The sequence below is a fragment of the Plectropomus leopardus genome, chromosome 2 (genome assembly GCF_026936395.1).
Source record: "Plectropomus leopardus strain MGB_pleo_1.0 chromosome 2, ASM2693639v1, whole genome shotgun sequence".
In the NCBI taxonomy this organism is placed as follows: domain Eukaryota; kingdom Metazoa; phylum Chordata; class Actinopteri; order Perciformes; family Serranidae; genus Plectropomus; species Plectropomus leopardus.
Window position 1 is genome coordinate 37,141,837 of NC_142177.1, and position 13,670 is coordinate 37,155,506.

General features: G+C 39.7%; 1 protein-coding gene across 1 annotated transcript in view; it reads left to right on the forward strand.

Annotated features, from left to right (window-relative positions):
- The window catches only part of LOC121960466 (sodium- and chloride-dependent taurine transporter-like), a 43,961-nt gene that overhangs the window by 22,499 nt on the left and 7,792 nt on the right, over positions 1-13,670 (forward strand). The window contains exons 7-13 of the mRNA XM_042510174.2: positions 1,156-1,290; positions 2,684-2,787; positions 2,897-3,021; positions 6,746-6,858; positions 8,112-8,249; positions 12,067-12,169; positions 13,288-13,388. Coding sequence (XP_042366108.1) covers positions 1,156-1,290; positions 2,684-2,787; positions 2,897-3,021; positions 6,746-6,858; positions 8,112-8,249; positions 12,067-12,169; positions 13,288-13,388 — 819 coding nt within the window. The remainder of the gene's footprint in view (positions 1-1,155; positions 1,291-2,683; positions 2,788-2,896; positions 3,022-6,745; positions 6,859-8,111; positions 8,250-12,066; positions 12,170-13,287; positions 13,389-13,670) is intronic.

The window sequence follows — 13,670 nt, forward strand, 5'->3', positions numbered from 1 at the left end:
ACTGTTTTAGTCTCTAAAGCTAATTTCCCCATTTATGTCACCTGTGCAGAGGGATAAGCTTTACATAACTCCTTTGGTTAAATGTTATTAAGGATTAAAGTCATGCATAAATAAGGGCGTGGCTGCTCTGAATGACTGGTGAATGCTGTTCGTTCTCAAGTTGCCAGGAGGACAATAGCTTTGGTTAGGCACTGTAACCATGGTGATTCACAGAGTAGGCTCAGTCCTGGATGTAAATATTTTAGTGTTTTTAGTTTGCAAATGTTACTTTAATATTTTGGCCATAAAAAAAAAAAATTGAATAAAAATAATGAACAAAAAAACAGCTCTCTGCTGTAATGCAACTGTTATAGGTACCAGCCTATTCTTTATTGAGGGATTCTTTTAGCATTTTTTTCTCCATATCTTAATAAAGTGTGTATTTGATTTTTTTCTGCACAACATCTTCGATCCAATGAGAAAAGGACAGGGGAGCACGTTGCTTCCAGTAATTGGCTGATGATTTGAGGATTACAATTCTGTATCACATCATAACTCTCTGTTTAACAGCTTAACAAGACAAAAAGTCTATGGAGGGAAATTCTGCAGCAGCTATCTTTTTGTACAGTATTGGTTTATGGATGTAGCCTTGGATGAATGCATCAAGGGAACATGTCAGAGCTTGTTCAATTGCTGCAACAACAACAACAACAACAACAACTCACCCGAGACCAGAGGGAGCTCAATCAATCCAAGACTGCTCTTTTTATAGCCTCAACACTATTTATTGATCGCTCTGGTCTGATTTATGCTCTCTGGTTGCTCCAAGTTGTAACTCTGGTAATAAAGTCTCTCCTACAAGGCCAAGTGTGGTCGCTGCTTTCCAAACAGCAGATACTGATACACTGCTATTGATTTAGGGACAGCCTGTGGTCTGTTCATGGCCTAATCCAAAAATTACATCCAGAGTTTACACATTTATCAAACATAATTCCCTCTAAGGACAACGGAGATGTTATTTAGTGGACCAAATAAAACATTAGCATCCATGTCATGGCCAAGGAAAATCATTTTTTAAACTCCAGCTAAAAAAATCAAATAGACTTCACCATTACAATCATACAGATTGGAGTATTTCCAAAATGCTTGACCTTGCTTTTCTGTATCTCTTCTTAGGTGGTCTACATCACAGCCACGTTCCCGTTTGTCATGCTCATCGTGCTGTTGATTCGTGGTGTGACGCTGCCGGGTGCTTCTGCTGGCATCAAGTTCTACCTGTACCCTGACCTCGCTCGTCTGAAGGACCCAGAGGTAGGTGCCCCTGTGCTGCCTGAGTGAGAAGTAGTCGCTGTGTCGGGTCAGACATCTATGAGCACTTGGTCTTAAATGCATGGCACAAGTCCATTTAGGGTGTGTCCAGCTCCACTTTTATTAGATAAACGGTGCATAATCTGGGTGCAAGGGACAAAGGGGTTGTATTTAGTCCCTTAATTAATCAAAGATGTGTTTTGGGCAAATTCAACCTATGAAGACTAGTTTTCTGCTGAGACGAGGACATTTTAGCAACAGTGCTACAACTAAAATCTGTAGTTTTAAACTTGACATGGGCAGCAGAACTAAACTTTTAGCTTCTGAAATGATCAATGTTATTACTCTGCTCCATGCATAAATTAGTTCAACAGCAGCTCTGCAGCTCTGCACTTATCTCTGCTATGTTCGCTTTTTGGAGAATGTATCAATTATTTCTTATTAATGGTTTATCTCACATATCTGCAACTCATCCATGACCCGTGTGCGCATAACAAGCAGAGTGTAGTGAATCCGCCTATGCAGGCACATCTTACTGTCTGACTAACGCGTCCTTGAAAAGCAGGAAAATACTGTGCAATGGTCTCGAGACCGGGATTTGTTTGTTAATGATGCAATCATTAACTTAACATGTGTGCTGGCTGTGAAGCTGACAAACCCTACAGTCTGAAACTAGCAATGACAGCTTTGCACTGAGTTTAACCCTCTGTGGTACTCATAGTTTTGCCAGTTGGTAAAAAAAAAAAGAAAGAAAAAAAGGTTTTAATGTTTGAGGTTTTTTTGGTTATAAAATAGACAAAATAAAAAGAAAATTCAAGAATTAAAATAAAATGTCAAGGTAGGTTTCTATTAACATATGGTGTTGCTTCAATTGTGAATCAAATCTTCTCCAGAAAAAGACAGACCCTGAAAAAGGGACTCAAAATGGCCTCCAGAAAGTCATGTTACAATATAAACAGTGCTATTGGTTTCTTTAGGGCTGGCTCGTTTTTTTTAAGTATTGTAAATAGTTGAAGATGTATTGTGTGAGTATAAACAGCCAAAAATGGGTGTGTTACCTTGAGGGAACATGGTACCATAGTGGGTTTAGATAAGGCCCAAAGAATCTGAAACTCAATTGTAAACAGTGGCAATTAATAATCCTAATCAAACAATTCACGATACAATAAATTATGTCACTTTGCGAGGGAGAACATTCACTAAAATCAGGCATAATTTAGTCACAACAGAAATATTATACTACGTTTTCTCCAGAGTCTGACTTCCCTTGTCTATATTAGTGTCACCGAAGACTTAAAGTCCTCCCTTAGCTTCTCCGCACGACTCACGCCAATTTGCCTCCCCTCATCAGCAGGCCTCAGCCTTTCTGTCCCCACTTTCTCCCCTCACTTGACAGGTGTGGATTGACGCCGGCACCCAGATCTTCTTCTCCTATGCCATCTGTTTGGGCGCCATGACGTCCTTGGGGAGCTACAACAAGTACAAATACAACTGCTACAGGTGAGGCATCAGTTTTCAGTGAGGGGGTTAGCGGTAGGGGAGAGAGGGGAGTGAAGGGATCCTTGTGTGTTCATTAACAAATCCTCCTCATGACATATGTGTGACATAGGGACTGTTTGCTGCTGGGAGCCCTCAACAGTGGTACCAGTTTTGTGTCTGGCTTCGCAATATTTTCCGTCCTGGGCTTCATGGCACAAGAGCAAGGGGTGGACATTGCTGATGTGGCAGAGTCAGGTACGAGGGTTCTGTAAAGGCGGCAGTGATGGTGGGCGCTGCTTCCTGGTTAACAAATAAAACAACAGTAAATACAAAGAAAAACAGCAACGTATCCCAAAAGAGAATTCGCCAATATGTTTATTTTTCGAATTCAATGGCAACTTGGTATTCAATGGGTTTCCTTGATTAATCAAAAATGACGGCATCGGAATATGGAAGTTTCCGCAATCAAACACTACTTGACAAAAGCAGAATGTTAGAAAATATGAACCTATTTGATCGGTCTTGCAAATTGGATGGATTAGGACTAAGCAAGAGATGTTGGAAAATGATTTAGTTTTTGAAGAGCGAGAGTTAGAGACATTAGGGGGCAACGTTTAGGCTTAGAGCTAGCTTTGCGTTAATGTACAGTGCATCTTGTGCCAGTGTGCAGGCTTCAGCATGCTGAGTTTTGGTTTTAAGGTGTTCCTCTTCTACCTTCATGTGACAGTCTGACTTCACTATTGCTGTTGTTTCTACTTAGGAAGGTCCCATTGAGATACGAGATCTCTTCCACCAGGGAGTCTTTGAGCGACACATTGGCATTATTAGTTGTTTTGACAAAAATATGTATTTTTTTCTAGGACTGGCAACTTCATCTTTTTGTAATGTATGTTAGAACCCACAGCTATGAAATAACTAATTAATTACATTGCAGAAAGTAATCCGATCTCCCGACTCAGTCATCTGTTTTGTTTGCCAATAGGCAGATGGACAAGGCGATTATCTGCCGACACTGATATTTAGCCAATAAACTGGTGCATCCAAAATATGAATTTCTGATCACATGACACTGAGTTGGTTTTTGAAAAGCTTTCATGAAACCATAAGTTCCAATATAGACCCAAAACTTATCTCTTTCAGTATATAGTGATACCTTATGATAATGTGCAGTTACTCTTATGCAACTTTAGTTTTTGTGAGGAGACGTTAACCCAGTTTAAGATGGAAGTTATGCCTGATTTTCTGATAGAAACACACAAGGATTTCATTAATGGTTGTTTTTCCAATCTCAACCTTGGGCCCTAAAGATGGCTGTTGACTAAGTCTTACAAAAATCTGTTAACCTTTAGTTAGTTTGAATCTCCTCTTTTCTGGGTTTTTACAGGCTTCTGTTACATGCCTCATTCATCTTGTTTGGCATTAAATAAGACATAACCTGAAATCTGTCGTTTTTCTTGATTACAGAACAATGATGTTGTTAGTGTCAACTGTTTTTGTGAAACCAAGGCTTCATCTGCTGCCCCAACTTCATCCACTTCAAAAAAAGCAAATTTAGCTTAGCGCAGTCCATGCTGCCAGCCCAGTCGATACGAATATTGGACAATTCTGTAGACTCCAGTATACAGTCAGTGCCTAAATTATTTTTTGCAGAATTATCCAATATCAGCGTTGTGTTTGGCGAGTGGGTTGAGTGTATGTAAGAGGAGCTACAGAGAGCAACATTGAGCTCAGTCGCTAATGAAGAGGTAATTCTCCAGCCTGGAAAATTGTGCCCATGTGCTATTAGCTTAAGAATGGTTAGTTTATTTGTAAGAGACGAGTACAGAGAAACATTGACAGCTGCAGTAGATGTACTGTACACATAGCTGAACCTGATTTCCAACACCAGTCCCTTGAGTTATTGAAAGTTTGGGAACATCACAAGTAAGTCTGCCTTAAATGCAACTGCTTGGTTCTGATGTACCTGACAGACGAATGAATGTTTCCAGAATAATTCTCACTGACTACTCAGAGAACAATGTGTGGTTTTCACTGTGCAACATAGGCACATATGCTACAGCTTCGTTTGACCCAAGACTGTATTGAAAAGATATTAAATCTTAGGTTTTATAAGATAGTATGTTTTGCATAGTCAAGTAATGACTTATCATGCAGTTTTAAGTGGATCATATTTCATGAGTTACTTGATTAACGTTCTGCTATTATTTCCCCTCTCAAGAGAATGGAAGTTGGTACTTTTTTCTTTGAGTCAACGCGGTGTTTGGTTGGATGCCTTGTCATAATTTGCAACAAAAAAAATGAACATACTCATGTATCTTGCTATTAGCTGCAATGCTGTTTTGCTGCTTCATTGTTTTCTTAACTTCTGTTTTTACTGTTCCCAATGTAGCATCAACGTCAAATTAGTGGGGAAAAAAAGCTTTTTATTTGACATCCTTGTTTGCATCTGCTGCTGTTTTGCTACAACCATTTTGCATTCCTCATACAGCGGATCATGCTGAATTCAGTCAGAGATGCAAAATGGTGTCGACATTCATAAAAACTAAATTATTTTAGATACAACTTATTTAGATATTGTTAACTTAAAGGGATAGTTTGGATCTTTAGAAGTGGGGTTGTGTGAGGTACTTATCCATGGTCAGTGTGTTACATACAGTAAATGTCAGTCGATATGTCTGCGGTTTGGAGAAGCAGGCAGGAGTGCCAGCACCAAAGCTAAGCAATGTACTGCTGTGGACTGGGAGAGCAGCAAAGGCAGTGGAAATAGGTGTTTTTCACGTTAATGCCTGGGGCCCAAATCTGCCCCCCTCAGCCATTTTCTAATTCACAATAAAAATGAAGTGACTCACGGTTGGGAATTTTTTTGTAGTTTTAGTTTTATATATAAGGTGCCAGAGTGCATAAAAAAAGCACCACAATAGAGCTTGTTCATCATAACAGTGCCAGTGGAGGATCCCCACATTCCCCAACAGAGGTCCTAGCCAAGAAAGAAATGTCCCACATACATATAGAAACGTCCTAAAATTCTAGAAATGTACTAAAATCCTAGAAATGTCTGAGGACTGTCTAAAAAATGCCAGAAATGTCCTAAAATCTAGAGGCAACCTACAATCCTAGAAATGTCTTAAAATCTTAGAAACATAGGGGGTTCGGTTGTGACTGGCCCCTGGCCTCACTGTCATTTTGCCCCCATGCAAAGCAAGTTGAGTATTCCTGCCCTAAAATGTTATTGATTTCTTCATTCAAGTGGCTAAATACATTTTGCTGCAGCCCCCGTCCACAGCAGTACATCACTTAGCTTCTCTCCTGCCTGCTTCTCCAAACACAGCCACCTACTGTAGGTAATAAATCAACCTTGCAAAAGTACATTACACAACCTCACCTTAAAAGAACCAAACCATCCCTTAAACTTCACACAACACATATACTATAGTAAGGATCTTGAACTTGCTGTACACACATCCATTTCTAGTATATTTCATGATTTCTTTTCATGATTTACTTCCACAGAGATGCACTGACACAAAGCCCAGTCATTCACATTACATGTTGTACTCTAAATGTTTCGTATTATTGTTTTGTTTTCCTTGCTATGGAAAGAAAGTTTTACTTATATTATGTTGTTATTTGTATTGTATTGCAAATAGTACGAAATGATGCTGTGTATTAAGTGCATAAAATTAATGATGTGTCATAATAAATGTTTACATTGAAGGAACTAACAGGTAAGTAAAGACGTGTTAGATATCAACATTTTTTAAATAAGCCTAGCTAAATACAAACGCATAACACACACAAACATCTGCTCGCAGTATTGTAGCCCAGGTTTGATCATGCATTCATATCTGGTTTTGCATCTCCGTTGTTGGGGGTTTTTTCATCCCACAGGGAGGCAGATCAGATGAGCTTAACGTGATACTAATGTTGCCTCCCCCCCACCCCTCTTTGTCTGCTCTCACCCCCACCCCCTCCTCTGCAGGTCCAGGCCTGGCGTTCATTGCCTACCCCAAGGCTGTAACCATGATGCCTTTTCCTACACTCTGGGCAATCCTCTTCTTCATTATGCTGCTGCTGCTTGGCCTCGACAGTCAGGTTAGCAGAAACTTTCACACGTGTACAGCTGGTAGAGCTGCCGGAGTCTACATGCTAAGGAAGTGGTTCATAACACTCATCAATGGCTGTCTCACAGGCCTACAGTAGAGGACCGTGCACAAGCTTTCAGAGTGTTTGAAAAGCCTCCTGCAGCATATTTTATTTTGGGGAATGTGTTGTTTCTGTGAATTTGACTTTTTTTTTTCAGTAAACCAAAGTCCAAAAAATATTTGTTTCCATTTTAAAGGAATTATATTTCAGGGTCTTTTTACTTTAGCCCCTTTCACAATTCACAAAAAAAAACATCTGCCTTTTTTATTTAATGGGAAAGGTTTCAATCTACATTCACTCCTGGATAAAATGACTCTGCAGTAGTCACAAGTATTTATCGGCTCCAGCAGTGATGACAATACGACACCCAGGTGGAAGCACTAATTTAAGCCCATTTGCTTGCAGGATGCAATGACAGACCGCCAGAAAGTACCACTGCAAAAAAGAAAGAAAGAGATATAACGAATATAAAGAATTTACCCATGTTACATTTTCAGTGGCATCCATGTAGCTTTCTGCTGTTCGCTAATCTAATCTGTGTTTAGGCCGGTCCGTGATGTCAATGTGACACACCAGTAACAAAAAAACGAATGAAATCCCCACACACAGATAGGCATACCAGTCTGCTGCACAGCCATGTACATGGCTCTGTGCTACTGGCAATGGGAAAGGAGCCTATAGCCTATTTTTAGCAGGTTTATCCATTAGCATAACTCAAGAGCTCATATGCTAATTAGTAATATTTTTCTTGTATTAGGCTGCCCTCTTGGCCAGGTCACTCTTGGAAAAGAAATTTTAAATCTCAATGAGTCTTTTACCTGGTTAAATAAAGGATATATATATTTCACACAAATGTCAAATACTTTGTAGAATAAAAAGATAAAGTAATGACATTTTATTTCCAAAAGGTCAAAATTCATCTTGACTATAATATTATAAAGTCCACCTTGTGATTGTGCTAATTCTAAAGATTTTCTGTGCTGCCGAGTTAAAGATGATAATAAAAATAATTATTGTTATTATCATTATTATTATTATTAAAAATTGTAGTTTATTTGCAGTGATATCCATATTTGAAGCATTGTCTTACTGTCGTGACTTCATATAAATTACAGACATGGATGTAAACTGCAGCTTGACTGGATGGTGGAGTGTTTTTTTGTTTTGTTTTAACACCGCTGTGTCTGTGTGTCCTGCTGCAGTTTGTGGAGGTGGAAGGGCAGATCACATCACTGGTGGATCTGTATCCGTCCTTCCTACGGAAGGGTTACCGCAGAGAGATCTTCATCGCTATCATCTGCTGCATAAGCTACCTGCTTGGACTCACCATGGTTACCAAGGTAACAACACCACAAAAGCAAAAACTGAAAAAAGATGAGCAACATTAATCGTGACCAAAACATAGAAATGGTGTAAACTTCAAACAGTAATCAGCCCAGACGGTTTCACTGCTATTATACAATTGACCTCAAAAAACGGCACTTGTCCTTTTTCATTGTTGAGTTTAGGGCAGCATTTGGATAGACTATTAAAATCTATCCAGTATAAACAAAGCCTGTATTGATAATTGCATATATGAACTTTAACCGCTGACCGCTGGCTTGAGCCCACAGCTCAATACACCAGGAACAACAGCTATTAGTGCTGGTCCCAGGGGAGATGACAGCAGGCTATTTATACTGTCAAGTCATGAGAACTTCCCTTCCCTCCTCTGGTATTAATAGATACAGTAGACCTGACTTAGCTTTTCTGAATCTTTCTCTTTTCCTACTTCGTCTCTCCTATTTCTGTCTCTTTCCGTTGTTTCTCATCACATCTTCGTCCTTTCCTTCATGTTCTGTCATTCGCTTCTTCTCTTTTTCTATAAATTTTCCGCCTTGTTTTCTCTTTTCTTCTGATGTTTGTTTTTCATAGTTTTTTCCTCTTTGCATCACCAATTTTAGCCCGTTTCACACTGCCTGTTCAAGGCAGAAATATTGCACCATTATGTTGCTTCGCCCTTCTGTATTAAAGGTACAGTCGGAGAATTGGGGTTTAGGGAGGACATGACCAGAGACTGTATATAAAGATGGACAATGCGTCACTACTTTTACCTTCGCTATGTTTAACTGAGCTGCCGTCTTGCATCGGTGATATCATTTGGAGTCTATGTAGTAGTTTCCGCCAAATCACCCATCCAACCAAATGCGAGCAGCACCTTTGAACGCGAGCGTACAGATTGGCTCACAAAGCTGCAAATCATGGTGGAAAATCCCCCTTTTGCCGAACTAAATAACCCATTAAAACCAAACTTATCAGAAAAACAAACACTTGAACAAACATCAGGGTGATAAGACCTACCGTCAGTGACAGAAGCCATCTTTGGTAAAAAAAAATTTTTTGACGTGCACTGTGAGTTTTTAGTTCGGCCTGTGTCTCGTATACTGCAGCCAGACACCAGAGGGCGATTTAAAAGACAGTTGGCAGCAGTGTAGCGTCTAACTCAAGAAGAACAGGAGACATAAATCTCCAAAAATCCAACAAAAGAATAAGATTCTGGATCTCCTCGCTCTCTGAGCAGAGGACGAAATTAGCTGCCATATAACAGAGACGTTAAATGATAGTTATTGCCGCCTTATACCATTGTTATTGTTTGCAGACGCAAATGTTATATGTCATGTTAGAGGCCGTAGTTGTTTTGTTAAACCTTTCACCCGTCACGCCTTTTTTTGTTTCCACGACGCTGGCACACTATTTATAATCACACACAGGAGCAGCATGATGTTGTTTGGTTCTGTGTAAAAATTCAAAGGTGGTGTACAGAAGGGACTTTGTAGCGACCCTATGTTGTCATTTCTGTGTAAAATGGCTGCTTTTCTCTTTTTCGACATTTTTCTAACTTGAAAATTTGACATTTCTTCCCCCTTGAATTATTTATTTGTTTTTTGACCTTTATTTAACCAGAAAAAAATCTTGAATCTCTTTGTCAAGAGTCAATTATACGGGCATTATGATGTATCATCCCCCGTAACACTTGCCCTGCACCAACAGACCCTTCTCAGTGCAGACATTTTGACTCTCCACATACAATTGTAACTGTCATAATGTCCCAGGGCTCCGGTGGTGTGAATGCTGGCTCTCTGTGGCTTAGCAGGACTCCCACACACAATGGAACCAAATCATTTGTCACGCCTGAGCTTTTCATTACGAGTCATAGCATGGCACGGTCAGCTGTGAGAATGGTCTATTGAGCCTCCTCACTCCTCAGTTTGACATTTTGACCTTTAGTCAGAGTATAATAAAGCTCAGTTCAGACCGAAGACCGTTTTAGAATGCGGCAGAGAAAAGTTACGGCGGTGTGAACCAGCCGGTCTGAGCTCGACTCGATCCGGCTGACAGTCTCACTCAAATCGCTGGTGAAAGTTTTTAGAACGTGATTCCACCTGATTCAAAAGCCAACCGGCCTGTACTGAAGTCTGCTGGTCGAGTCAAAATAACAAGACGGCGTGTTCGCTTGCTATGCCTGGTGCTACGTCCCTGCCGAGACCTCAGTTTCTGTCCTCACGGTGTGTCAGTGTCAGATAGTGCCACACACACACACACACACACACACACACACACACACACACACGCTTATTCGGTGTGTTTCCTTTGTGGGAACTCAGAGTTTCAGTTGGAGGCTGGAACATTTACAGGAACAGCCTTTCCCCTGACCTCCTGTCACTTTACAGATGAGTATCCCGGCTCTACACGCAGCACAATAAAACACACTTTACTCATTTTGAATAATAAATTAAAGTTATAAAAGTAATGTTCACATGTGGAAGGGGTGTTAACGAGTACGCTATATGCAGAATGATACTAACGTCCAAATGAGTACTTGAGTACTCCTGCTCATCCCCAAATTATCCCCAAATATGGCAAAACTTTCATAAAAGTCATCAGCTACAGCTTTAATCTCACCCACTGTCTCAAAGATGACCATACTTTCACCCGTTATCATCACTCTTTTCTTCGTCCCTCCTCTTCCTCTCCTTCCTCTCACACACTCAACCTTCTCACCGTCATTCTATTTTCTGCTCGCTCTTTCTCCTCCTCTGCCGTTCCCATGACAACATCTTTTTATGGCTGCGGTGGCCTGGTTCAAGTTTAGGATTCCCATGATTGTTAAAACAGTTTTCACACTGGACACACACACACACGTGAGCACACACAGGGCTGCGCGCACACACTCGGACACAGGAGCAGTCTCACGTGTCGACGGTTACTCACATTTTATGTTCAGTCTCCTTAATAAATCTTTTAATGATCGTTGTTTATGATCCCCTAACGCAGGGGTACTTAACTTGCTGTGACTGGGGGCCACATTCGTGAAATGACAGGAGGCGGGGCGCCAGTTGCAGTATGCTCCTTGGACTTTAGGACGTTACTAAGATTTTAGAACATTTCTAGGATTTTAGAACATTTTCAGGATTCTAGCAAGTTTTTTAAGATTTTAACATGTTGCTTGAATTTCAGGACTTTTCTAGAATTTTTGGATGTATCTATGACTCCAGGACAGTTCTAGGATTTTCAGAAATTTCTTGGATTTTAGGACATTTGTTGGATTTTAGAACATTTCTAGGATTTTAGGACATTTCTAGGATTTTAGGACATTTCCAAGGTATCAGGACATTCTTAGGATTTTAGGACATTTTTAGGATTTAAGTTTTTTTCTAGGATTTTAGGAGATTTCTATGATTTCATAATGCTTCTCGCACTTTTAGAAATTAGGGGCTTAGCCAGGACTTCTGTTGGGGGCTGCAGGGATCCTCCACTGGTACTTTTTAATAAGCAAGCTCTATTTCGATGCTGTTTAATGCACTCTGGTATCTTATGAATACTAAAAGTACAAAACCAATTCCCAGTGAATCAATTTATTTTTATTTCAAATTAGAAAATGGTTTGGGGACCACCGGGCATCCTACCACTGGCCAGATTTGGCCGAATGTAACTGTTCTAAGAGTTACGAATTTAGTGTACAAGCTCTTGCCGTTTATTGAGTGCATTCACTGAGAGGCAGAATAAGTACTGGAGGTGCACAGGTTTTTCTATGGGAAAAAAATATTGTCTTATATGTAGCTGAATAAAAAAAACTGATTTTAAAACCTGATTGTTTGTCTTTTTGTCTGTTTGCAGGGTGGCATGTATGTTTTCCAGCTGTTCGATTACTATGCAGCTAGCGGTGTGTGCCTTCTGTGGGTGGCATTCTTTGAATGTATAGCTGTTGCCTGGGTTTATGGTGAGTATCATCCTTCAAACTATAAGAAAACTTTGTAAGCCTGTGGGATGCATACTTACTGGCTGACTTCAGTGTGCAGGATATTAATGCTTCTAATGTTTTTTCCTGTAGTGTCTGTGCATGAATGTGATGTCTCTCTATAAAAGAGCATCCACCGTGATAACTGTCTCACAGCAAAGTCCATTTAGAAGAAGTATATGTCTTACCACATGCTTATTGCTGAAAATGCAACTGCAAATATGCGATTTGTTGTAGGATACAATAACAAATATACATTTTTACATCTTAGTAGTTTAAATGGAACATGAGATGCAGATAATTGTGGTCCTGCAAAAGCAGAGTTGCCAGAAGAAAATGTTGTCATTGTATGTTACTGCAAACTACGAATACATCAGATCTGTTCATTAATATGAGGCAGATTTTCTGTGGTTAGGTTTATGCACAAAAAACACTTTGTTATGTTATGTTTTGGCTTAAAGCACCTGGTTTTGGTTGCTCAATCTGGCCAGCAGTGTCTCAGTAAAAAGCAGCCGCTTTATCACTTTATAAAGCAACTTTGTGAAAAACAGCTGTTTTTAGTGGCATTATCCCTGTTTGAATCACAGCTGCAGGTCACAAAAAACAACAGGTTTTGTTGTTTATTGGTCTTTAACAGTGGTCTGCAGCTTGTTAGGCGTGTGTTCGAGGTGTCACATCATCCACCATCAGCTCCACCTCCACGTTTATATTATATGCATGAAATGTCCAAATTTAATACATTTGCAGTTTGCAGAAACTTACAGTTCCAACTTTATTTTCTGGTAACTGCACTGGCCAAAAGATATTGACATTTGTTTTATGTTGTTGAGACAATTACAGGTTAGGGCCATTTTGGAACTTTTTCCAGTATAAAATAAATCTTCTGAAGCAAGAGTTTATCATTAAAAGGGTCTTGACTGTCTACTTTTTCTTCATTTAAAAAAAAAATCCCTCATTATTATTTCATTTTATGTAAAGCACTAAATTGCTTCTGTGCTTGAAATGCTCTGCACAAATAATCTTCCCTTTCCTTTTTTATTGCTGTGAAATAAGACGTCCTGGTGCATTTTTGTTAACTTGGAATTTGACCCTCCTCACAGGTGTTGATAATTTCTACGATGCACTTGAGGACATGCTTGGCTACAGACCAAATCCTTGGATGAAATGGAGCTGGACTATTATCACTCCTGTACTGTGCATGGTGAGAGCCCGCTTTCATTGTAATTAACAGTAAACTAAAGTCATCAGTGAAGCTCAGAGCGCAGATGATGAGCTGAGACAAGAGTTTGACTTCCTCTTCCCACTTTTATCACAATTCTTCTGCTTCCTAAAACTTGTACTGGTGTCACCACAATGTTATGTCTTAAAGACACATGTCCCCATTTTGAATGTATCATTTTAGTTGAAATGCTATGTAGTATATTTAAAATTTAATAAAGTTATTTATTTTAAGTTTTTGATTAATCTGAATGACCGGATACAA